Source organism: Psammomys obesus, unplaced genomic scaffold, assembly GCF_907164565.1.
Source record: "Psammomys obesus unplaced genomic scaffold, mPsaObe1.curated_primary_1811, whole genome shotgun sequence".
NCBI classification, from domain to species: domain Eukaryota; kingdom Metazoa; phylum Chordata; class Mammalia; order Rodentia; family Muridae; genus Psammomys; species Psammomys obesus.
The window spans coordinates 15,313,568-15,337,469 of record NW_026585742.1 but is presented as its reverse complement, the minus strand read 5'-3'; the positions used below and the strand labels follow the sequence as shown (position 1 = coordinate 15,337,469).

Below are 23,902 nucleotides of genomic sequence, written 5' to 3'. Positions count from 1 at the left end.
ATGAATAAAGTAGAGCCGATACCCCAATGAGCTAGAAACCACTGGTAGAAAGTTTGCTCCTGTTGGGGAGCTCACTCAAAGCCCATGCAGATCTTCACCTACAAAGGCGGAGGGTGAATTACAGCCATCTCAATGTTTAATCCAGCAAGGCATCACTAAGAATTAATAATTACATATTAATAATTAATACAATAATTAGTATTTTTTAATGGTTCATTCAACTTAATTAGGGAAAGGGAAAACAGCCAAGTAGAATAAAATCAGCAAAGGAGAATAAAATGTATACCTTGGTAGTTTTAGGAATTTTCTAAGTCCTTGATCTAAGATAAGGCTAAAATCTGTCAAATTTTATTCTTTATGTTTTTAAAGGGAATGAATGTATAATTGGTAAGTGTTGTTCACTTTTAAGGCAAAACAATCTATAGACCAGGTTCTGGCTTGTACTGGAACTAAACTGACATTAGAATTAACACCAGGTATCTAGCTTAGCTGTACATATGGGTCACAAAAACTTGTCATTGAATAATATTAGCCCAAGATTTATGTAAACCCTCTGTTCCTTTCAACTACTTTGTTCTTAGGTCTCTATTACTCTATTATCAACAAAATCAACCACAAAATGTCTCAGTGTTTCCTGTCTTTACAAATGGCTAGCTCCCCTCTCTTTATTTGCCTTTGGTTCATTTTCTTCTTACTCATTCCTATGCTCCTTATTCAATTTACCTTTTCTCATATCTTCCAAATAAGAATAAGAGCTGACAGGGGACTAATGATTTATTAAACAAGTAATACACAACTATATGAAGAACCCAATCAACAAAACCAATTTTACTTTTCACTATTTTAAAACTTGGATGGGACACAGTGATGCTGCCTAGTCGCCTTTTTATTCCTGAGGACCAGTGTCCACAAGTCTCCCTCGGTCCTGCCCACATCATTCAACCACACATGCCTTAGTTACCTGAGGAGCACCATACATGTACAGCACAAGGGGGTCTTGCTTGGGGATCACACACCATATTTTCTGCCAAGGTTTTGACTTCTCCATGTACTGGAGAAAACTGCACACCTCACTATTTCCTGATACTTCTGCTGACTCAATCTAGAAAACAGAAAATAAACACAATAAGTCAGATAGGGATGAATGCCTTAAGGAAATACTTATAAAACAGTGTATTTTATATAGCATGTTTCCTTAGGTCACCCTCTAAAAAGGTCATACCTCTTGGGTCATACAGTTAAAAAGCGATATGAACATTTACTAGTTTTTCTATATCATAAGATGAAAAAAAATCTAGAGTTATCTTTAACTCTATATTACTAGACTTTGTACTTAAATAGGGACTATATACTGACTGTTTACTATATAGACTTTCTGCCTGCTTGAAATGTGTAATGTTTACACCAACATCAAGAAGTCAAGTGTTCTTACTGTTTCTAAAGCTCGGGGTTTTTAACAGGTTCTCCTAAGGATATATAGTCAAAATTTGATGTGCTAGAACTGAGCTCAGTCAACCTGAGTCATCACTGAACCTATGGCCTTAATGTTTCAATAATGCAAGAACATGAAGTCAAGAAGGCAGGATGTGACTATCAATCACCCTTAATCCTCAGGTAATTAGAAGCATCTCATTAGAGCAAACTTTTGAAAAATTCCTTAGTTTTCTGCTTCGCTTACTAATATATTAAGTATGGATGAATGGGAAACAAAAAACATTTAGCTAAAATGGTTTATTAGAAGTAAACTGTTTTGCTTCTATTCCTTTGTAAAAATCTTAGGATAGTGCCACTCAGTTTTGTCCATAGGATACGAGGGAGGTAAGGGTGTGGCCTTACTTTATGCCAACTAGTATGTGCTCAGAATAGTAGTCAGCAAACTTTTTTGGAAAAGGCCAGAGTCCAGATCAAAGCTATAATACAGGTACTTACATAAAAAAAGAAAACAAATCCTCACTGATTTACTTTTATAAAATTAAAAACACTTTTCATAGGTAGACTTTTATATGATCTGGCAGAAGGCAACATTTTTTCCCCCTCAAAGTCCTCAAACAACAACACACAAACAAGGCATGATGCTATATGCCTATATCCCAGTACTTGGGAGGGAAAAGGAAAAGGATCAGAGGTCCAGGGTCACTCTTGGCTAAAGTCAAGGCCAGCTTAGGCTTTCTGAGATATTGTCTCAAAGCAACAACAGCAACAAAAATGTGACTTCTGACGTACCTATAGTCTTCATTCTCATCACAAGTGGATCTGTTATTAACACGTGACTGTGTGCAGGTCCGCTGGGGTGTGCCCAGGGATAACTACACTGAAAAGACCCTTCTCAGAGTGACAGGAATTTCAGCTCCACAAATCCACATAGATGCACCATGGGCATGGTGACCTGCCTATAATTCCAGCCTTGAAACATGGAGACAGAGGGACTCCCAGCTGCCTACTAAGACTGGCCACAATACAGCCAGGAGCTCTGAGTTTGTTGAGAGGCCCCGAATCCATGAGTAAGGTGGGAGAGCAACTGAGGGCAGTTGCTGATATAAACGTTGGGTCTACATAGTCACAAATACACGTGTGTACACATACCTCAAAACGTGTGCTCATACACTTGGAAGAACATGCAGATATACATATAAACACTATAAAAACATACAAAAATGCAAAAAGAATTTAAAATTCATTGAGTTAAATACCTTAAGTTTTGTCAATAAAAATTTATTTTCTCCCTTAAGATATTTCTTTAAAATCATTGTTTTGGGCTCTTGGCCTGTAAAAATGTTTCCACCAATCTGCTTACAAAAATATTGACTACCATTCTAAAGCACACAGTATACTAGCTGGCACAGGGTAAGGGCTCAGACATGCTCTTGGTGTGTATAGGCATGCTTAGTTTCTACTTACAGTCATATTTTTTATTCGATTATATGTATTGACCCAATTAATGATTTCTCCCCCAGCATAACATTTTCTAAAAAGCTAAAAAAATTTTTTTTAATCAATGCAGCCTAAACCTTCTCTTCCAAAACCACAGTATGAGTCCCATGGTGCTTATTACACTAATCAGTTACTTCCAGTAAAGCCTTGAGGTGTGATCCTGGGAGCTAATGAAAAGTAATGCCTCATTCCTTCTGCCTATGAAAGCCTCATCTTGGGCTGTAATACAAGAAATATCTATATACTAGGAAAATTCAGAATTACAATTTTAGCTTGTGGGCTTTTAATTTAACATCAAATGAGCATTAAAGTTTAAGATCCTTTCTCAGGTAACAAATACCTTCTGTATATTTGCTTATAAATGCTCAGTACACATTATTGGTTTTCAACATTATTAATAAACTAAGTATAATTTATGACTTTGGATGCAAAAAAAGCTAATCCTATCTCAAGGTGATCTTGATCTTACTACCAACAAGGAGTTATACAAATTATTTTTGTCAACACATTTTTCAATGTATATCCATTTCAGATACAAGCTACTTTAGAGTTCCTTGGTGGAGTCTGAATTAGCTCTAAATTATGAGTCAAACTGACTTGAGATGGGCTTTTACAGTAATGTAGTTGTAAAACAGCAGTCCCTGGAAATTATATAACATAAAGAACTGGCTCCTTTAACATGGTGAGCTGAAGTAATGTCTTAGGAAATAAAAAAGTACTTTATCTAAGTTTGAAAATATTTATGCAGTGCTTTTCAACATTAATATGATGGAATTGAAAGAAAACATACAATAATTTGTACCCCCCAGCTTTCTATATAATCAGACAGGATTCCAAGGTCAACAAACTGAAATAAAAGCATGACTCCCGCTCACTGTTAACCTAAATGACAATGCACGGATTCCTTATGACTAAGAGAATCTGTTATCTAAAAATAAAAGAATTTACTATTTTTACCTCTAAAATCCCTTTTCTTTTCTTTTCTTCACTGTCTGTGAATCCACTTATTATCTGATAACAGTCTTTACAAACTTTGTTCAATCTTCCACCATCATACTCAAGCTGAGCTTTGTAGTCAGAACATTTCCAACAAACCACCTTCAATTTTAAAAAGGATATTCAAAATGAATAATCATAGTTAAGACAACTTTTAGGACATATTAATGCATATAAGAGAAAGATAAACATAAAACTATTATTTTTATTAGCCTAAGACTATTTCAAAAGATGTTGATTATATCAAAGTATTCTAACAATGTTCGTGACAGATTTTAGTACGTTTATCCTACATTATATGTCTAATATCCACTTATGAGTGAGTATATAGCATGTGTGTCTTTCTGCTTCTGGGATACCTCACTCAGGATGATCTTTTCTAGTTCCCACCATTTGCCTGCAAATTCCATGATTTCCTTGTTTTTAATTGCTGAGTAGTATTCCATTGTATAAATGTACTACAATTTCTGTATCCATTCCTCTGTTGAGGGATATCTGGGTTGTTTCCAGATTCTGGCTATTACAAATAAAGCTGCTACAAACATGGTTGAGCAAATGTCCTTTGCTACACCTATGCCAGTGTCACCATAGTAGCATATGCTACAGGGCGGGGGATACGCTTTCTTTGGAGATTCGCCCCCTGGAAGATCCCTGGCAGACTCATCTCACTTGAAAAAGAGATGTGTTCTGAGATTTCTACGCTTCTTCAGTTGTGGCTCTGGGGCTGGAATAATGAATTCTTTGATCTTTCTCTGTGACTCCTAAAAGAGCACAACTAATTTTATAAAGAAATTTATCATTAGTAGATTGTTAAAGGCTTTAATAAAAATAATAAGCTTAAGAAAGGTAATAAATTAGATTTAGTATTAATAGGCATTAAAAATAGTAAAAAAATAATAGGCTCCTTTTTAAGAAATAACAGCATGAGAGGTGCAGCTGGCGAGAGTCTCCCCTCCCTTCAGTGCCTTTTTCCTAAGGAAGATCATAAATCTTGGGCTGGACATATGGGAGGAGGGTTAACAAAGGTGTAGTTAGATTTTGATATAGAGAGGGATTTTGGCAGGCATCTGACTTAGCTCCTGACTTTCCTCTTCACTGGTTAGAAATAATGAAACTATATTTGAGGTTTCTTTTCCTTTGTTTGCTCTTATCAAAAAGTTTTTAGGCCAAGATTACTTGTGGGCACTGCTTTATGTTTGACTGCATTTCGAGTTAAAATGTAAACTTTGTATTCTTGGTAAAAAGTCTGAATGTTCTGGGAAGTATGCCAATTTTAAGGTGCCTTTTGTATAAAAATACTAGCTTGATTTCAGCAAAGTTGCAGCAGAGTCAAAACCATAAAGGTGTCTCTATCTGTCAATTCTTTGCCGAAACCGTGTCTTCCTACCCAAAGCCCTCGGACGACGGGAGCCCAAATGGGTCCGTCAGTGGCAGTCCTTGTTGTATACTTGAGCATCTTTTGGATATATGCCTAGGAGTGTTACAGCTGGATCTTGAGGAAGCAGTATTCCTAATTGTCTGAGAAAGCACCAGATTGATTTCCAAAGTGGTTGTACAAGTTTACATTCCCACCTCAATGGAGGATGGTTCCCCTTTCTCCACATCCTCTTCAACATGTTTTGTCACTTAAGTTTTTGATCTTACATGATGGGTGTAAGATGAAATCTCAGGGTCGTTTTGATTTGCATTTCCCTGATGACTAAGGACGATAAGCATTTCTTTAAGTGTTTCTTTGCCATTCGATATTCCTCTATTGAGAATTCTCTGTTTAGAGCCTGTTTCTTGTCAGTGCCACTAAAGTTCCTTTTTGTTGACAGCATTGAATTGCTTTTAATAGAGATTTGCATGATTACTTCTCCATTTCCTATAAAACTCTAATGAAGATTGTCACAGAATATTTTGTTCACTACACACAACAGTTACAGAATATGAATGAGTAGATGACAATAACGCAAATGCATGTGAGTAAAAATGGTGCTTTTCATATTATAATGGTCTAGAAATTTTCTAGATTTAAGTAATTCTTTTCTTGCTTAGGAATTTAAATTTCCCTCAGTCTTATAGTAGATAAAGTTTATTTTAAAATGTATATATGTATAAATAAAAAATTTTGAAGTAGATTCATAGCAGTTGAAATACACGCACACATACACACATAAATGGTCAAAGGCTAAGGTTGTAGATCAGCAGTAGAACACCTGTTTAATGCTCAAAGCCTTGGGTTCAATTTCTTCTCAACTTTGATAAATACCACGGTTTCCTCATAATTACAACAAAATTACTTTGGAGGTTTAGTATTAGTGATGTATCTGTAAACTCAATTCAACTATTTTATTTTTAAATCATATCCTTGTATTTGCTAATCTATATGAAAACATTTTATCTGTTTACCAAAGTTCAAGTATGCCAGTCATTTTAAACAAACTCAAAGATGAACTTAAACAGTTTAATTTTGATTACAAACTGCGTCACTAAGTTTTCTCTAAGTGTCTGGAAAAAAGATGCAGGAAAATTTAAGTATAAAGGAGAATGAGCTAAGAGTTATCTATCTAAATTGTATACAAATAACATATTAGATCATAACATTTTTACTCAGTCTTAAGAGAAAGGGTGTCATGTTTAACTTGGTTCAAAACTCCCCTCTAAAAGTACTACTTTTCCCACTGCAGCAACTTCCTTTTACACCTTTTCCTCTCCTTTTTTTCAAATGAAACTCAGTTCAGTGGTTGGCCAAATCATATGTTAGCAATGTACCAATTAGAAATATCTCTTTGATAAATGCGTTTCTCAGAAAAAAAATCAATAGTACGTAGGTACTATTAATGGACCATACAAAAGTCATTACTAAGCATGCTTTGACTTTTGCTTCTCTCCACAAGATAGTCTTTATATTTTTGGTTATGAGCCTAGCTTATAATGGCTGACCCATCTCTCCAACCCAAGATAGACTTTGTAGATAGTTCTGTGAGATTTTTGCCATAGTAGAACTAGATTATAGACACAAAGCAAATATAATTTTAATGGTTCAATTCTTTGCATTAAAAATGCAAAAAATGAAACAGCAATTCAATGAATAGATAAATCAAAGAAAAAATGGTGAGTTGAAAGTGTAATGTTATGTGAATAGGGAAAACCCACATTTAACAGACGAGAAAGTCCTTGAAGCATAAATGACACAGAATAGGGGAATCTAACACTCATTATGCCAGAACTTGAGAAAGAAGTGTAATGAAGTATCAACAAAACACTGGCATGCAATTACAGAAGTATATACACACATACATACATACACACACATACACACACTCACAAAAGAACACTAGAAAGCACAACTGGAAACAATTAGCAAGAGATTTCACCTATTCAATGTTTCTTCAGATACAGGCATTACTGAATTCTAAAATTACACAAGAAATGTTTGAACAAATTAAGCAACAGTAACAAAAACAATAAAAAATAATTAGAATTGGATAGATTTAGAAGCAAAACAAATTAGAAATAAAAAATATTCAAAGAATAAGCAAAAGTAAACTAGATACAACTAAGGAGAATGCACAGGATGGCAGGGAAGTAAACTCATCTGTTTTTTTATATCACTTGTGGCTCACACATCCACCTTCATGGGTGCTCTTTATCTTCTTTACTATTTAAACCAATTTCTTTTGACAATTTATAAAAGACACCTTCATGGGTGTTCTTTATCTTCTTTACTATTTAAACCAATTTCTTTTGACAATTCAAACAAGACCCTTAAATTTGTTCTCGATGGCTTGGTCTCCATATACCTTTCTAGCCCCAGTTCTTGCCATTAGCCTAGTATTAACTCCAGTGGCAAGTAATTCATTTCCACCTCAGCATGCATTCTGCCACATCATTATGCTGTCTAAGAGGCTGCCATGCCACAAAGGAGGTCACTGGGACCACAGTACTAGGTCTGCTTAGCCACCCTCAGAGACAAATAGAATTAATTCCATTGTACCTCTACTTCTGTGCCAGAGTTTCTATGTATTATCCCAGATTCACCCTTGCTTTTTTCATCACATTTATTTTCCATGAATCTTGTTTTCTGCTTCTCTGGCCTGTATTGCTGAATTCTGTTATAAAAAAAGAATCCTTGCTGATAAGCTGACTAGTGTCTGTTTGGATTTCTAACTAGAAATCTCCATTAAGCCAGGAGGTGTTTGGCTTACCACATTCTTTCTCTTTATGGGTCAGCACAGCACTTTCCCCTGAATCAGCCCCAACAGGTTTGCTAAGTGATTAGTATTGGTTTCTTTGTTTCCAGGCTGCTGGTTTTCTTTCACCTATATTGTTACTAACAACTGTAACCACCAGAAAGTTCACTCACATGTCCGCATGCTCTGCAGTGATGCCGCCTTCTTGTCAGTGCATTGAAGGACTCTTTGCACTTCATGCACATTGTTACTTCATTATCCCGTATCCATCTCGGAGCTCTTTTTCCTAGCTCTGCAGTCTAAATGGGAAAGACAAGTTGACTCTCAATAGAAAAAGTTATTATCTCTTCTAAACAGCACACTACCAATGCTGCTCAAACCATGTTCTGACACTCAAGATCTGGGAAAGAGAGTAAAAATTTCAAAGCACTACAAGGCATTTACTAATATATCCAGCTAAGAGAGATGACTTTTCAAACCAATTCTGGTATTGAAAGGTAAAAGATTTGTTACTGAAATGATTAGATAACTCTTTTGAAAACACAAGAGATGGAAGATCTTAAAATTCAAAACTTACAGAAACTTCTAGGGGAATGTCATTATCCTTTGCAATAGCATTTCTGAAGGTTTCATGCCTTTGATTAAAAGCATCAATACTGTCTTGAAGGGCCTAAAATATAAATTCAAAATGTACATTACAATATCATATACACATTAATAAATATACTTTATTACATAAATAACTATAGTGAGAATCATCTGAAAAGTTAAATGAAAGTGTTTTTATAGTGTATATTAAAAATCTAAATATATGTATATATTTAAAAATTTATTTTATGAGTTGCTTTGCCTGGCATATGTATCCATTTTATACCCCATGTATGTTTGGTGTCCACAAAGGTGAGAAGAGGGCATTGCATCCTTGGAACTGAAGTCAGAGATGATTTTGAGCTACTATTTTAAGTTCTGGGAAATAACCCTAGCTTCTGCAAGAGTAACAAGAGCTCTTAACCACTGATCTATCTCTCCAGGCCCCAATGTATATATTTCTTATGTACTGAAGTCTAAAAAACAAAAATTAAAATAAGTTACCTTGATCCATTCTTCTTTGTCTTGCTCAGAACTAAAAGAAAACAAAGCTAAAATGAGTGAAGAAACCATTAAGAATTACAACTTGTATATGAGAGCATGCTTTAATGTCACTCTTTGGGAATAATTAAAGAGACTCTAGTTCTTCTTGTTCTTAATACAGAGTTAGGCTGCTATCTAACTTTGGTACCCATACAGTTTGATAGTGAACCACGACACTAACTACTGTGTAGTTGTAACTGCCAGATGATTCTGTTTGATGTATTAGAAGTTCAAAGATAATATAATTTTAAAAATGACAATTAAAAACCACTAACACCTAAACTCAGGAAAGGTTATGATTATTCTTATAATCCTAAAAATTATCTTTGAGTACAGGCTCAGATGGATTCACAGCAGAATTCTACCTTTTAAGAAAAAAACCTTTGACAAAATTCAACATTTTTTTCTTAATATAAGTCCCAGAGAGAGTAGGTCTGGAGAAACATATCTCAATATAATAAAGAAAACATATCTCACTACAATATAATAGGACAAAGCCCCAGCCAACATCATCCTAAGTTAGAAAAACTCACTGCAGCAATGACACAGGAGTACATGCCCACAAGCCTAGCTCTAGATGTTTGGACTCTGAGCCCTCTTTGTTCACCAGCCACTCTTGCCAGGTGTTTCTTTCTCCATTTGCCTTCTCTGGTCCCACCAACTGTGTCCTACTCTACACCCACCATATATCTTCATATCAGCAGGTTTAAACCAGGTTTATTCACTAGCTGCTTTTGCCTGCTGCCATCATTACACCACTGCCAAGCTTTGCATGGATCAACTGAACAGCTTATCTACCACCTTTACCTGGGCTAGCTCCTGTCACATATATCATGCACTGGCACAATCTAAGGAAGGCCAAATTCACACATCAGACACATAACCAAAGAAAAGCGTCAACATGTCCAGGTCAAATTGCAAAAACAAACAAACAGACAGACAGACAGACAGACAGACACCATGAATGGCCAAGGCAACATGTTTCCTCCCAAATCCACTAGTCCTATAGAAGTGTTCTCTAATGAGAACTACCTAGATGAAACCCAGGACATAGAATTTAAAAGAATCATACATTTTATCAATGAATTCAAGAAATTTAATGAAGATACTCCCTTAACTCCAAGAGGATAACAATAAATATGAGTCATGTCCAAGATACAAATACACACTATATAAAATAATGAAGGTAATTGATTTGAAAACTGAATTCAATGAAAGAACACAAGCTAAAATGAGGGTGAATATAAAAATGTAGTATCCCAATTAGGGAACTCAGGAGAAAGACTGACAAGAAGAATCCAGAAGAGAATGGCATATCAGGCTCATCAATAAAGAAGAGGCTATAGATCAAATAAACAAAACATATGAAAACTTTTAGAAAGTACAGAAAAAGAACACACACCAAACAGGAGAATCCACCAAAAGACAAATCAGAATTATAGGCATAGATAAAAAACGATAATCTAAAATCACAGGTATAGACCAGATCTTTAACAAAATCATAGAAAAAAAAAAGTTCTTCAAATGATAAAAGACACACCCATACAAGTATAAGAAACACACAGAACTGTAACTAGACAACCAGAACAGAAACTCCCTATGATGCATCATATTTAAAACACTAAATAAACAAAACAAAGGGAAAAAGAAAAGCTGTAAGAGAAAAGCACACAAGTTACATATAAAGGAAAACCCATTAGAATAACAGCTAATTTCCCAGTGGGAACTCCAAAAGCTAGAAAAGGCTGAAGCAGTGAAAAGCTACTGTAAAGCAAAGGACAGTGTCGTCAGAACAAAATGACTGCCTACAGATTGGGAAAGGATCTTCACCAACCCTATATCTGACAGAGGACTAATATCCAGTATATATAAGAACTCAAGAAGTTAAACAGCAACAAATGAAGTAATCCAATTAAAAAATGGAATACAGAGTTAAACAGAGAATTCTCAATAGAGGAATATCAAATGGCAGAGAAACACTTAAAGAAATGTTCAATGTCCTTAATCATAAGGGAAATGCAAATCAAAATGAACTCTAAGTTCTAAAAGATGAGGACTGCCAACTGGACTACAGCACCTAACAACATGATCTGCCACAGTTAAAGGAGAAAGAAAAACTTCATATGACCTGAACACCTAGAAAAAAAAATCATCTACATCAAAAAAATACTTGGAAAAACTCACTTCAAACCAAACAGAAGAATGAGCAGAGCCAAGACACTCTAGAAAACAGACAAACAAACAAACAAAAAAAAACAACAAACACAAAATGAAGCTAAATTAATTAAATGTAAGCATGGCTAAGAACACAAAGTAGCAAAGAAAGAAAAACAAAAATACAAAAACATGATGAAGATTCACACACATCTTTCAATAATAACTCTTTAACTGTTTACAGGCATGGTTTCAACTTTCCAATCAAAAGACTAGGTTAGCTGAATGTGTTAAGAAACAAAATTTATGGTGGCACACACCTGTAATCCCAGCACTCAGAGAGGCAGAGGAATGGTGGATCTCTGTGAGTTTGAGGCTAGCCTGATTACAAAGTGAGCCCAGGACAGCCAAGGTTACACAAAGAAAGCCTGTCTTGAAAAACAAAAACAGAAAAAAAAAAAAGAAACAAAATCTATTATTCTGTTTATAAGAAACCTAACTTAGCTTCAATGATAGGTACCACCTTAAAAATGACAAGATGGAAAAAAATATTCCAAACAAATAAAATCAAGAATCAAGGAGGTGTTGTCAGCCCAACATCTGAAAAATGACTCAAACTAAAACTAATCAGAAAAGACAAAGAAGGGCAATTCATTCTAATCAAGGGAACAATTAATCAGGCAAAGATTATAGTATTAAACATATACACCAACCTCTGGTGTATCCAATTTTATAAAGAACCTACTATTGGAAATAAAGGCCCAGATAAACCCAAACCTAATAATAATAAATAATCTTAATACCCTACTTTCTCCAATAAATGGGTCATCTGGACAAAAAAAACAACAACAAGCAAACAAAACCCGAGGATCAAATGGTATCTTACTTTGAATGTACCTTACATATCTACAGAAAATTCCATCCAAACATCAAAAAAATACATATTCTATTCAGCAGCACATGGAAGCTTCTCTAAATTAGACCACATGCTAGAACACAAAACAAACCTTAACAAATACAGAAAAAATGAAACAATCCCATGTATTCCAAATCTGAATATTATGCAATAAAGCTTAAAATCAACAACAATCAAAATTCTAATAAATGTATAAACTAATGGAAATTTAAAAACTCACTACTGAGTGATTAATGGGTCAAAGAAGAAATCAAGAAACGTAAAAAGGAACCCAAACTGAAGTCATTTTGAATAAAACTTCCATTTTGAATAGGAGTCAAATAAAGTTTAAGTTCCCAAGACCTCCCTAGATAAATAACATCCTGCTTGGCAGAGAGAGACATATATGTGGATAACTGATACCTTAGTTGGCCAAGTTGAGACATGAATGCTAGGCAAGTCACCACATCACAGCTAAATAACCCAACCAATAAGAACAGGAAAAGTGTACCACAAAGACATGTTCCTAAGAAAGTCCCCTATCGCTAAATCCTGATTGGTGGAAAAATAGAACTGTAACTTGGCACAGATGTTTGTGGCTTTCAAGCTTAAAAGCTCTGTAACATTCTGGCTTGGTGGGTGGGTGAGTCAGTGGGGAGATCCACAGTTCACCTCCTGAGGTGGTACCAATCAATCAGTAGCAGCTTAATTACAATAAATTTTTTGTCATCTTCATTGACCTGGTATATGAGTCATGTTGGATCTAAGCAGACCTCATGACAAAAAGAATTAGAACTAAGTGAAAATGAAACACAACAAAACAAAACTGGGACTCACATAAAAGCATTTTGAACAGGAAAGTTCATAAATCCTACAATAAAAAAAAGATTACAAATAAATGATTTATTGATGCAACTCAAAGAATTTGGAAGAAGAACAAAACAATAGATAGCAAGAAATAATAAAAAATCAAAGCACAAATTAATGAAATAGAAACATAGAAAATAATACAAAGAATCAATGCTTCTAAGAGGTGGTTTGTTAAGACCAAAAAAAAAAAAAAAAAAAAAATCAGATCCAAACTAACAAAGTCAGACATGAACAAATGAACAGGGAAATATTACAATATTCTAATAGACCAAAATAATTCAGATAAGGGAATACTTTAAAAACCTGTATTCTATTAAGTTGGAAAATCTGAAGGAAATGGATGGATTTCTTGAGTCACTAAATACATTAAAACAAGAAGGAATGGGAATCTAAACAGACTCATAACAAAAAAGAAATTTAAACAGTAATATAATGGTGATGATGATCATCATCATCATACCAGCAATAACAACAGGCTTCCAGCTAAATGCAAAGCCTAGTCCAGATGGATTTACAGCAGAATTCTACTAGCCTTTCAGAGAAGATTCATAGTCAATATTTTTAAAATTACATAAAAGATAGAAATTGAAGGGTCACTTTGAAACTTGTTTTATGAAGACATATTACTCTAAAACAAACAAACTAACTAACTGAAAAGAAGTAAAGATAAAATAAAAACCCAAAACTTCAGATCAAGATTACTAATGAGCATAGAAGCAAATATATAGACACATATCAAGAAGACCATCCACTGTAATCATGTTGGTTTTATCCTAGAAAAGCAGATTTGGTTCAATATGCACAAGTCAATAAATGTAATAAATAACATAAATAAATTTTAGGCAAAAATCACATGATCATCTCAAAAGATGGAGAAAGAGCATTTGACAAAATCCAACAAGCCTTAGTGGTAAAAGTCCTAAATAGAGTAGGACTGGACCATAACACAATCCCTTTACATTTTGAAATGAGACAGGACTGTCCACTATCTCAGATCTTTTCAAAGTAGTGCTTGAAGGACTTGCTGGAACAAAAAACAAGAGAAGAAAGTTAAGAGATGAAAATAAAAAAGGAAGTCAAATTTTCCCTATTTTCAGATGATGATATGATACATAAGAGATCCCAAAAATTTCACCAGAAAACTCCTACTAACAATCAAAGATTTTGGGCTGGAAGGATGGCTCAGAGGTTAAGAGTTCATTCTCAGCAACCACATGGTGGCTCGTAGCCATCTATAATGAAATCTGGTGCTCTTTCTGGTCTTCAGGCATACATCCAGGCATAATACTGCATAATAAACAATAAGTAAATACACTAAAAAAGAAAAGATCTCAACAAAGTGGCAAGATATAAAAATTAAGTTACAAAATCAGTAGCCTATTTACCAATTATAAACAATTATAAGCATACTGAGAAAGCACTCACACACTCTATTTACACTAGCTGTAAAACAATGAATGCAAAATCAAAACTAAAAAACTGCAAACCAACCCAAACCACCACCACTATCATCAAAAATCAACCCACGAGACTGATGAATAAGGATTTAAAAAATCTTTACAATGAAACCTTTAAATCTCTCAAGAAAGCATTGGAGGAATACATGAATAGGGAAAGTCTTCTTACGTTCATGCATTGGTAGAAATGTCTATCCCATCAAAAGCAATTTACAGATTCAATGCAAACCCAATCAAAATACAACATTCTTCACAGAAATAGAAACTAAACCCTTAGAAAAGACTTGTCATTACCAAATAATGAGTAAAATGACCAATGCTAGAGGAATTACTATCCCAGAGTTCTATATATTATAGAACTATTGTAATAAAACCTATCACAGTACTGGTATAAGAATAAATATGCAGATGAATATTACTAAAGAGAAGTTCCAAATGAGTCTAACTAATTATAGTTATTTTATGTTTGTCAAAGATGTCAAAAATCCACACTGAAGAAAAGGAAGCATCTGCAACAGCAAACAGTGCTGGGAAACTAGATGTACATATTCACAAGAATGGAATTAAACCTGTATCAATTACCTTTCACAAAAAATCAACTTCAAGTGGATCAAAGATCTAAATGTTAAAATGTAAACACTAAAACAGTTAAAAAGAAAATATAGGCAGCACCCTATAATATATAAGAATACACAGTGGATCTCAACCTGTGGGTCACAACCCCTTTGGGGGTTGCATATCAGATATTTACATTACAATTCAAAACAGTAGCAGAATTACAGTTATAAAGTAGCAATGAAATAATATTATGGTTGGGGTCACCACAACATAAGAAACTGTACTAAAGGGTTACATGCAGCCTTAGGAAGATTAAGAACCACAGACATTTTGGAAAGGACTGTCAGCATAGGGCTCCATTTGCTCAAGAATTAAGGCCAAAAGTTGGTAAATGGGACAAGGCTGGCCTCAAACTCACAGTGATAGGCCTGCCTCTGCTGGGATTAAAGGCATGTGCTACCACGCCCAGCTATTCCCCCCCCCCCCCCCGCCTGGTTTTTTAATGTAGAAAATGTTTTCATTTTATTGAAAATAGATTCTTTTATTTTCCTATTTGCCTCCTTTGATCATGAAAACCTTTTTTTCTTTTTTCTTCAGTTACATCAGATATAGTCTGGCGTGGCAGCTATGGTCTTTCAGACACTGACACACACACACACACACACACACACACACACACACACACACACACACGTCTGATGAACAATAAGCTGTTACTCTAGTTGGCCTTTCTGTAAGCGTGATTTCTCTTCTTTCCCTTGCAGCTTTTGGTTCTCTTTTTTTGTTGTTTTGAACTTTTGGTCATTTAACTATAATATGAGGTAGGAAATACCTTTTTGATCTGGTCTATTTGGTGTTTTACATGTCTCTTTTATCTGTATTGGCTTTTCTTTCCAAGATTTGAGTTTTCTTTTATGATTTTATTGAGATATTTTCTGTCTTTGCCATCTATTTCTCTGACCTTATTTCATACTTTTAATTTTTATTAATTACACTTTATTCACTTTGTATCCCCCTGTAGCTCCCCCCACCTCCCCCCTTCTCCATGAATACCCCTCCCCAAGTCTACTGATAGGGGAGGTCTTCCTCTCCTTCCTTCTGATCCTAGTCTATCAGGTCTCATCAGGACTGGCTACATTGCCTTCCTCTGTGGCCTGGTAAGGCTGCTCTCTCTTCAAGGGGAGGCGACCAAAGAGCAGGCCAATCAGTTCATGTCTGAGACAGTCCCTGTTCCCATTACTATGGAACCCACTAGGACACTGAACTGCCATGGGCGACATCTGTGCAGGGGTTCTAAGTTATCTCCATGAATGGTCCTTGGTTGGAATAACAGTTGCAGAAAAGACCCCTGTGCCCAGAGTTTTTGGTTCTGTTGCTCTCCTTGTGGAGCTTCTGTCCTCTCCAGGTCTTACTATTTCCCACTTCTTTCACAAGATTCCCTGCACTCTGCCCAAAGGTTGGCCATTAAGTCTCAGCATCTGCTTTGATATCCTGCAGGACAGAGCCTTTCAGAGTCCCTCTGTGGCAGGCTCATGTCCTGTTCCCTGTTTTCTCCTTCTTCTGATGACCATACTCTTTGCCTTTCTGAATGGGGATTGAACATTTTAGCCAGAGTCCTACTTCTTGATTAGTTTCTTTAGGTGTACAGATTTTAGTAGGTTTATCCTATATTATATGTCTAACATCCACTTATGAGTGAGTATATACCCTGTGTGTCTTTCTGCTTCTGGGATACCTCACTCAGGATGATCTTTTCCAGTTCCCACCATTTACCTGCAAATTTCATGATTTCCTTGTTTTTTATTGCTGAGTAATACTCCATTGTATAGATGTACCAGAATTTCTGTATCCATTCCTCAGTTGAGGGGCATCTGGGTTGTTTCCAGCTTCTGGCTATTAGAAATAAAGCTCCTACAAACATGGCTGAGTAAATGTCCTTGTTTTATAGTTGAGTGTCTTTTGGATATATGCCTAGGAGTATTATAGCTGGATCTTGAGGAAGTGCTATTCCTAATTGCTATTCCTGATTTCCAGAGTGGTTGTACACGTTTACATTCCCACCAGCATGGAGGAGGGTTCCCCTTTCTCCACAACCTCTCCAGCCCGTGTTGTCACTTGAGTTTTTGATCTTAGCCATTCTGATGGGTGTAAGGTGAAATCTCAGGGTCGTTTTGATGTGCATTTCCCTGATGACTAAGGAGGATGAGCATTTCTTTGTTTCTCTGCCATTTGATATTCCTCTAAGAATTCTCTGTTTAGCTCTGTACCCCATTTTTTAATTGGATTACTTGATTTATTGCTGTTTAACTTCTTTAATTCCTTATATATTCTGGATATTAGTCCTTTGTCAGATATAGGGTTGGTGAAGACCCTTTCCCAATCTGTAGGCAGTCGTTTTGTTCTGATAACACTGTCCTTTGCTTTACAGAAGCTTTTCAGTTTCATGAGGTCCCATTGATTGATTGTTGATCTTAGAGCCTGTGCTGTTGGTGTTTTGTTCAGGAAGTTGTCTCCTGTGCCAATGACTTCAAGGTTCTCCTGTACTTTTTCTTCTAATAGGTTTAGTGTGTCTGGTTTTATGTTGAGGTCTTTGATTCACTTGGTCTTTAGTTTTGTGCAGGGTGATAAGTATAGATCTATTTGCATTTTTCTACATCCAGTAGACATCCAGTTAAACCAGCACCATTTGGTGAAGATGCTATCTTTTTTTCATTGAATGGTTTTGGCATCTTTGTCAAAATATCAGGTGTCCATAGTGTGTGGATTTATTTCAGGGTCTTCTATTCGATTTCATTGATCCACCAGTCGGTTTCTATACCAGTACCATGCAGCATTTAGTATTGTTGCTCTATAGTACAACTTGAGATCAGGAATGGAGATACACCCAGAAGATCTTTTATTGTAGAGGATTGTTTTAGCAATTCTGGGTTTCTTGTTATTCCATATGAAGTTGACAATTTTTCTTTCAAGGTCTGTAAAGAATTGTGTTGGTAATTTGATGGGAATTGCATTGAATCTGTAGATTGCTTTTGGTAAGATGGCCATTTTTACTATGTTAATCCTGCCAAGCCATGAGCATGGAGATCGTGCCATCTTCTGATATTTTCTTCTAATTCTTTCTTCAGAAGATTTTTTAAAAATCTTTCACAGTGTCCCAAACCTCTCCCATGTTCTATTAATTTGTAGTTGTGTTTCAATTATCATTGATCTTGACAGACTGATCCAATCCTTTTCCTTGTCTGCAAGCCATGATAATAATCTACATAATCCATTCTGTTTGTGAGGTTCTCCACTGAGCTTTATTCTACCTGAATAATTGTTTGCATTCATTCATTTATTTATTTAATCACTTTACAGCCTTATCCCAGCCCCCATATTGATTTTTTTCATTTGCAGAACAAGTTTGGCATTCCTTCAATATTTCAATCCTTTACTGCATATTCTGAATTGACGTCCTTATTTCATTCAACTGTTTATGCTTACTTAGAGTATATCCTTTCTGAGCTCTTTGCATATATTTATTAAATTACTAAATTCTGTGATTGAGGAGCTTCTATCCCTAACCCTGAAGCTATCTCAGACTGATAACCATTTACAAAAGAAATATTCATTTTATCCAATGGAGACTCACTGGGGATATTAACCACACTTAAGGGTAAGTCCAATGGTATTATTGTAGACTTTTGCATCTTACACTTTTTTTTTTCGAATTTTATTTTATTTTATTAATTACACTTTATTCACTTTGTATCCCCCATAAGCACCTCCTTCCTCCCTTCCTGGTCCCATCCTCCCCTCCCCCTTCTTCATGCATGCCCCTCCCCAAGTCCACTGATAAGGGAGGTCCTCCTCTCCTTCCTTCTGATCTTAGCCCATCAGATCACATCAGGAGTGGCTGCATTGTCATCTTCTGTGGCCTGGTGAGGCTGCTCCCCCCACAGGAGGAGGTGATCAAAGAGCAGGCCAATCAGATTATGTCAGAGGCAGTCCCTCCTCCCATTACTATATAACCCTCTTGGACTCTAAACTGCCATGGGCTACATCTGTGCAGGGGTTCTAGGTTATTTCCATGAGTGGTACTTGGTTGGAGTATGAGTCTCTGGGAAGACCCCTGTTTTCAAATTTTCTGGTTCTGTTGCTCTCCTTGTGGGGTTCAGGTCCTCGCCAGATCTTACTATTTCCCACTTCTTACATAAGATTCCATGCACTCTGCCCAACCATTGGCCATAAGTCTCAGCGTCTGCTTTGATAGTCCTCTGTGGCAGGTTTGTAGGTTGTTTCCTGTTTTCTTCTTCTTCTTCTGATGCCCATTCTCTTTGCCTTTCGGGATGGGGATTGAGCATTTTAGTCGGGGTCCTCTCTCTTGATTAGTTTCTTTAGATGTACAGATTTTAGTAGGTTTATCCTATGTTATATGTCTATATGAGTGAGGATATACCATGTGTGTCTTTCTGCTTCTGGGACAGTTCACTCAGGATGATCCTTTCCAGGTCCCACCATTTACCTGCAAATTTCATGATTTCCTTATTTTTCATTGCAGAGTAATACTCCATTGTGTAGATGTACCACAGTTTCTGCATCCATTCTTCAGTTGAGGGGCTTCGGGGCTGTTTCCATCTTCTGGCTATTACAAATAAAGCTGCTACAAACATGGTTGAGCAAATGTCCTTACTGTGTACTCGAGCCTCTTTTGGATATATGCCTAGAAGTGGTATGGCTGGATGTTGAGGAAGCGCTATTCCTAGTTGTGTGAGAAAGCGCCAGATTGATTTCCAGAGTGGTTGTAAAAGTTTACATTCCCACCAGCAGTGGAGGAGGGTTTGCCTTTTTCCAAAACCTCTCCAGCATGTGTTGTCACTTGAGTTTTTCATCTTTGTCATTCTGATGGGTGTAAGGTGAAATCTCAGGGTCGTTTTGATTTGCATTTCCCTAATGGCTAATGATATAGAGCATTTCTTTAAGTGTTTCTCTGCCATTCGATATTTCTCTACAGAGAATTCTGTTTAGCTCTGTTCCCCATTTTTTAATTGGATTACTTGGTTTGCTGCTTTTCAGCTTCTTTAGTTCTTTATATATACTGGATATTAGCCCTCTGTCAGATAAAGGGTTGGTGAAGATTCTTTCCCAATCTGTAGGCAGCCGTTTTGTTCTGGTAACACTGTCCCTTGCTTTACAAAAGCTTTTCAGTTTCATGAGGTCCCATTGATTGATTGTTGATCTTAGAGTCTGTGCTGTTGGTGTTCTGTTCAGGAAGTAGTCTCGTGTACCTATGAATTCTACGGTTTCCCCCAGTTTTTCTTCTAACCTATTTAATGTGTCTGGTTTTATGTTGAGGTCTTTGATCCACTTGGACTTCAGTTTTGTGCAGGGTGATAAGTATGCATTTTTCTACATGTAGACATCCAGTTAGACCAGCACCATTTGTTGAAGATGCTATCTTTTTTCCATTGTATGGTTTTGGCATCTTTGTCAAAGATCATGTGTAAATAAGTGTGTGGGTTTATTACTGGGTCTTCTGTTCAATTCCATTTATCCATTAGTCAGTTTCTATGCCAGTACCATGCAGTTTTTATAACTGTTGCTCTACAGTTCCTTCAATACAGCTTAATATCAGGGATATCTTCTGGAGATACCTCCAGAAGAACTTTTATTGTAGAGGATTGTTTTAGGAATGCTGGGTTTCTTGTTATTCCATATGAAGTTGAGAATTTTTCTTTCCAGGTCTGTAAAGAATTGTGTTGTAATTTGATGGGAATTGCATTGAATCTGTAGATTGCTTTTGGTAAGATGGCCACTTTTACTATGTTAATCCTGCCAAGCCATGAGCATGGGAGATCTTTCCATCTTCTCATATCTTCTTCCAATTCTTTCTTCAGAGACTCGAAATTTTTTTCATACAAGTCTTTGACTTGCTTGGTTAGGGTTACACCAAGGTACTTTATGTCATTTGTGGCTATTGTGAAGGGTGTTGTTTCTCTAATTTCTTTCTCAGCCCTTTTGTCTTTTGTATACAGGAGGGCTACTGATTTTTTTTTTTTGAGTTAATTTTGTATCTGGCCACTTTGCTGAAGGTGTTTATCAGCTGTAGGAGTTCCCTGGTAGAGTTTTTGGGGTCACTCAGGTGTACTATCATATCATCTACAAATAGTGATAATTTGACTTCTTCCTTTCCAATTTGTATCCCCTTGATCTCCTTCAACTGTCTTATTGCTCTAGCAAGGACTTCCAGAACTATGCTGAAGAGATATGGAGAGAGTGGGCAGCCTTGTCTTGTCCCTGATTTCAGTGGGATTGCTTTAAGTTTCTCTTCATTCAGTTTGATGGTGGCTATAAGCTTGCTGTATATTGCCTTTATTATGTTTAGATATGTGTCTTGTATCCCTGCTCTCTCCAAGACTTTAAACATGAATGGATGTTGGATTTTGTCAAAAGCTTTTTCAGCATCTAAGGAGATTATCATGTGTTTTTTTTTCTTTCAGTTTGTTAATATGGTGGATCACATTGATGGATTTCCATATATTGAACCACCCCTGCATACCTGGGATGAAGCCTATTTGGTCATAGTGGATGATATCTTTGATGTGATCTTATATTTGGTTTGCAAGTATTTTGTTGAGTATTTTTACATCAATAAGGGAGATTAGCCTGAAATTCTCTTTCTTTGTTGGGTCTTTGTGAGGTTTATGTACCAAGGTGACTGTGGCTTCATAGAATGAGTTTGGTAATGCTCCTTCTGTTTCTATTTTGTGGAATAGTTTGAAGAGAATTGGTGTTGCCTCTTCTTTGAAGGTCTGGTAGAATTCTGCACTGAAGCCATCTGGTCCTGGGCTTTTTTTGGATGGGAGACTTTTGATGACCACTTCTATTTCCTTGGGCGATATAGGACTATTTAATTATTTACCTGGTCCTGAATCAGCTTTGGTAAGTCAAATCGATCAAGAAAATTGTCCATTTCATTTAGATTTTCAAATTTTGTGGCATATAGACTTTTGAAGTAAGTCCTAATGATTGTTTGGATTTCCTCGGTGTCAGTAGTTATGTCCCCCTTTTCATTTCTGATTTTGTTGATGTGGATGGTGTATCTCTGCCTTTTAGTTATCTTGGCTAAGGGTTTGTCAATTTTGTTCATTTTCTCAAAGAACCAGCTCTTGGTTTCATTGATTCTTTGAATTGTTTTATTTGTTTCTAATTGATTGATTTCAGCCCTGAGTTTGATTATTTTCAGCCGTCTACTCCTTTTTGGTGTGTCTGCTTCTTCTTTTTCTAGGGTTTTTAAGTGGGCCATTAAGTTGCTTGAATGAGCTGTCTCAGATTTCTTCTTGAAGGCACTTAGTGCTATGAACTTTCCATTTAGCACTGCTTTCATTGTGTCCCACAAGTATGGGTATGTTGTGTCTTCATTTTCATAGAGTTCTAGGAAGACTAATTTCTTTCTTTACTTCTTCCCTGACCCAGCTGTTATTTAGTAGTAAGTTGTTCAGTTTCTATGTGTATGTAGGCTTTTTGCAATTTCTGTTGTTGTTGAGGTCCAGTTTTAGTTCATGGTGATCAGACAGGATACAAGGGATTATTTCAATCTTCTTGTATCTGTTGAGGTTCGCTTTGTTACCAACTATATGGTCTATTTTGGAGAAAGTTCCATGAGGTGCTGAGAAGAAGGTAAATTCCTTTGTGTTTGGATGTAAGGTTCTGTAAATGTCTGTTAGGTCCATTTGATACATGACCTCTGTTAGAGACATTGTTTCTTTGTTTAATTTCTGTTCTGTTGACCTGTCCTTTGTTGAGAGTGGGGTGTTGAAGTCTCCCACTATTAATGTGTGGGGATCTATATGTGGTTTAAGTTTTATCAATGTTTCTTTTACAAATGTGGGTGCCTTTGTATTTGGGGCATAGATGGTCAGGATTGTGATGTCTTCCTGGTAGAATTTTTCCTTGGTGCGTATGAAGTGTCCTTCCCCATTTCTTTTGAGTAATATTGGTTAAAAGTCTATTTTATGAGATAGTAGAATGGCTACTCCTGCTTGCTTCTTGGGTCCATTTGCTTGGAAAGCAGTCTTCCAACCCTTTACCCTCAGGTAATTTCTATCTTTGTGACTTAGGTGTGTTTCTTGTATGCAAAAGATTTTTGGGTCTTCTTTACACATCCATTCTGTTAGTCTGTGTATTTTTATTGGAGAATTGAGTCCATTGATGTTGAGAGAGATTAATGACCAGTGGCTGTTTGATCCTTTGATTTTGATGTTGGCTGTGGTCATAAGATTGTGTGCTTGGCTATGAATACTCGATCTTTGACAAAGAAGCCAAAACCATTCAATGGAAAAAAGACAGCATCTTCAACAAATGGTGCTGGTCCAACTGGATGTCCACATGCAGAAAAATGAAAATAGATCTATATTTATCACCCTGCACAAAACTAAAGTCCAAGTGGATCAAAGACCTCAACATAAAACCAGATACTCTAAATCTGTTAGAAGAAAAAGTGGGGAACAGCCTAGAACTCATTGGCACAGGAGACAACTTCCTGAACAGAACACCAACAGCACAGGCTCTAAGAGCAACAATCAATAAATGGGACCTCATGAAACTGAAAAGCTTCTGTAAAGCAAAGGACACTGTCATCAAAACAAAACGCCTGCCTACAGATTGGGAAAGAATCTTCACTAACCCTTTATCTGACAGAGGACTAATATCGAGTATATACAAAGAACTAAAGAAGCTGAAAAGCAGCAAACCAA

The 23,902-nt window shown here is 36.2% G+C and overlaps 1 protein-coding gene across 4 annotated transcripts in view; it reads right to left on the bottom strand.

The window, feature by feature from the left end:
* Nucleotides 1–23,902, bottom strand: part of Fgd4 (FYVE, RhoGEF and PH domain containing 4) — a 187,246-nt gene that overhangs the window by 5,792 nt on the left and 157,552 nt on the right. For 3 of the 4 annotated variants that reach the window (XM_055599131.1, XM_055599132.1, XM_055599135.1), the window contains 5 exons: nt 9,195–9,225; nt 8,680–8,772; nt 8,276–8,401; nt 3,889–4,029; nt 962–1,102 (listed from right to left, as the gene is read on the bottom strand). In XM_055599131.1, the coding sequence (XP_055455106.1) occupies nt 962–1,102; nt 3,889–4,029; nt 8,276–8,401; nt 8,680–8,772; nt 9,195–9,225 (532 nt within the window). The remainder of the gene's footprint in view (nt 1–961; nt 1,103–3,888; nt 4,030–8,275; nt 8,402–8,679; nt 8,773–9,194; nt 9,226–23,902) is intronic. The other variant, XM_055599133.1, reaches the window with a different exon arrangement.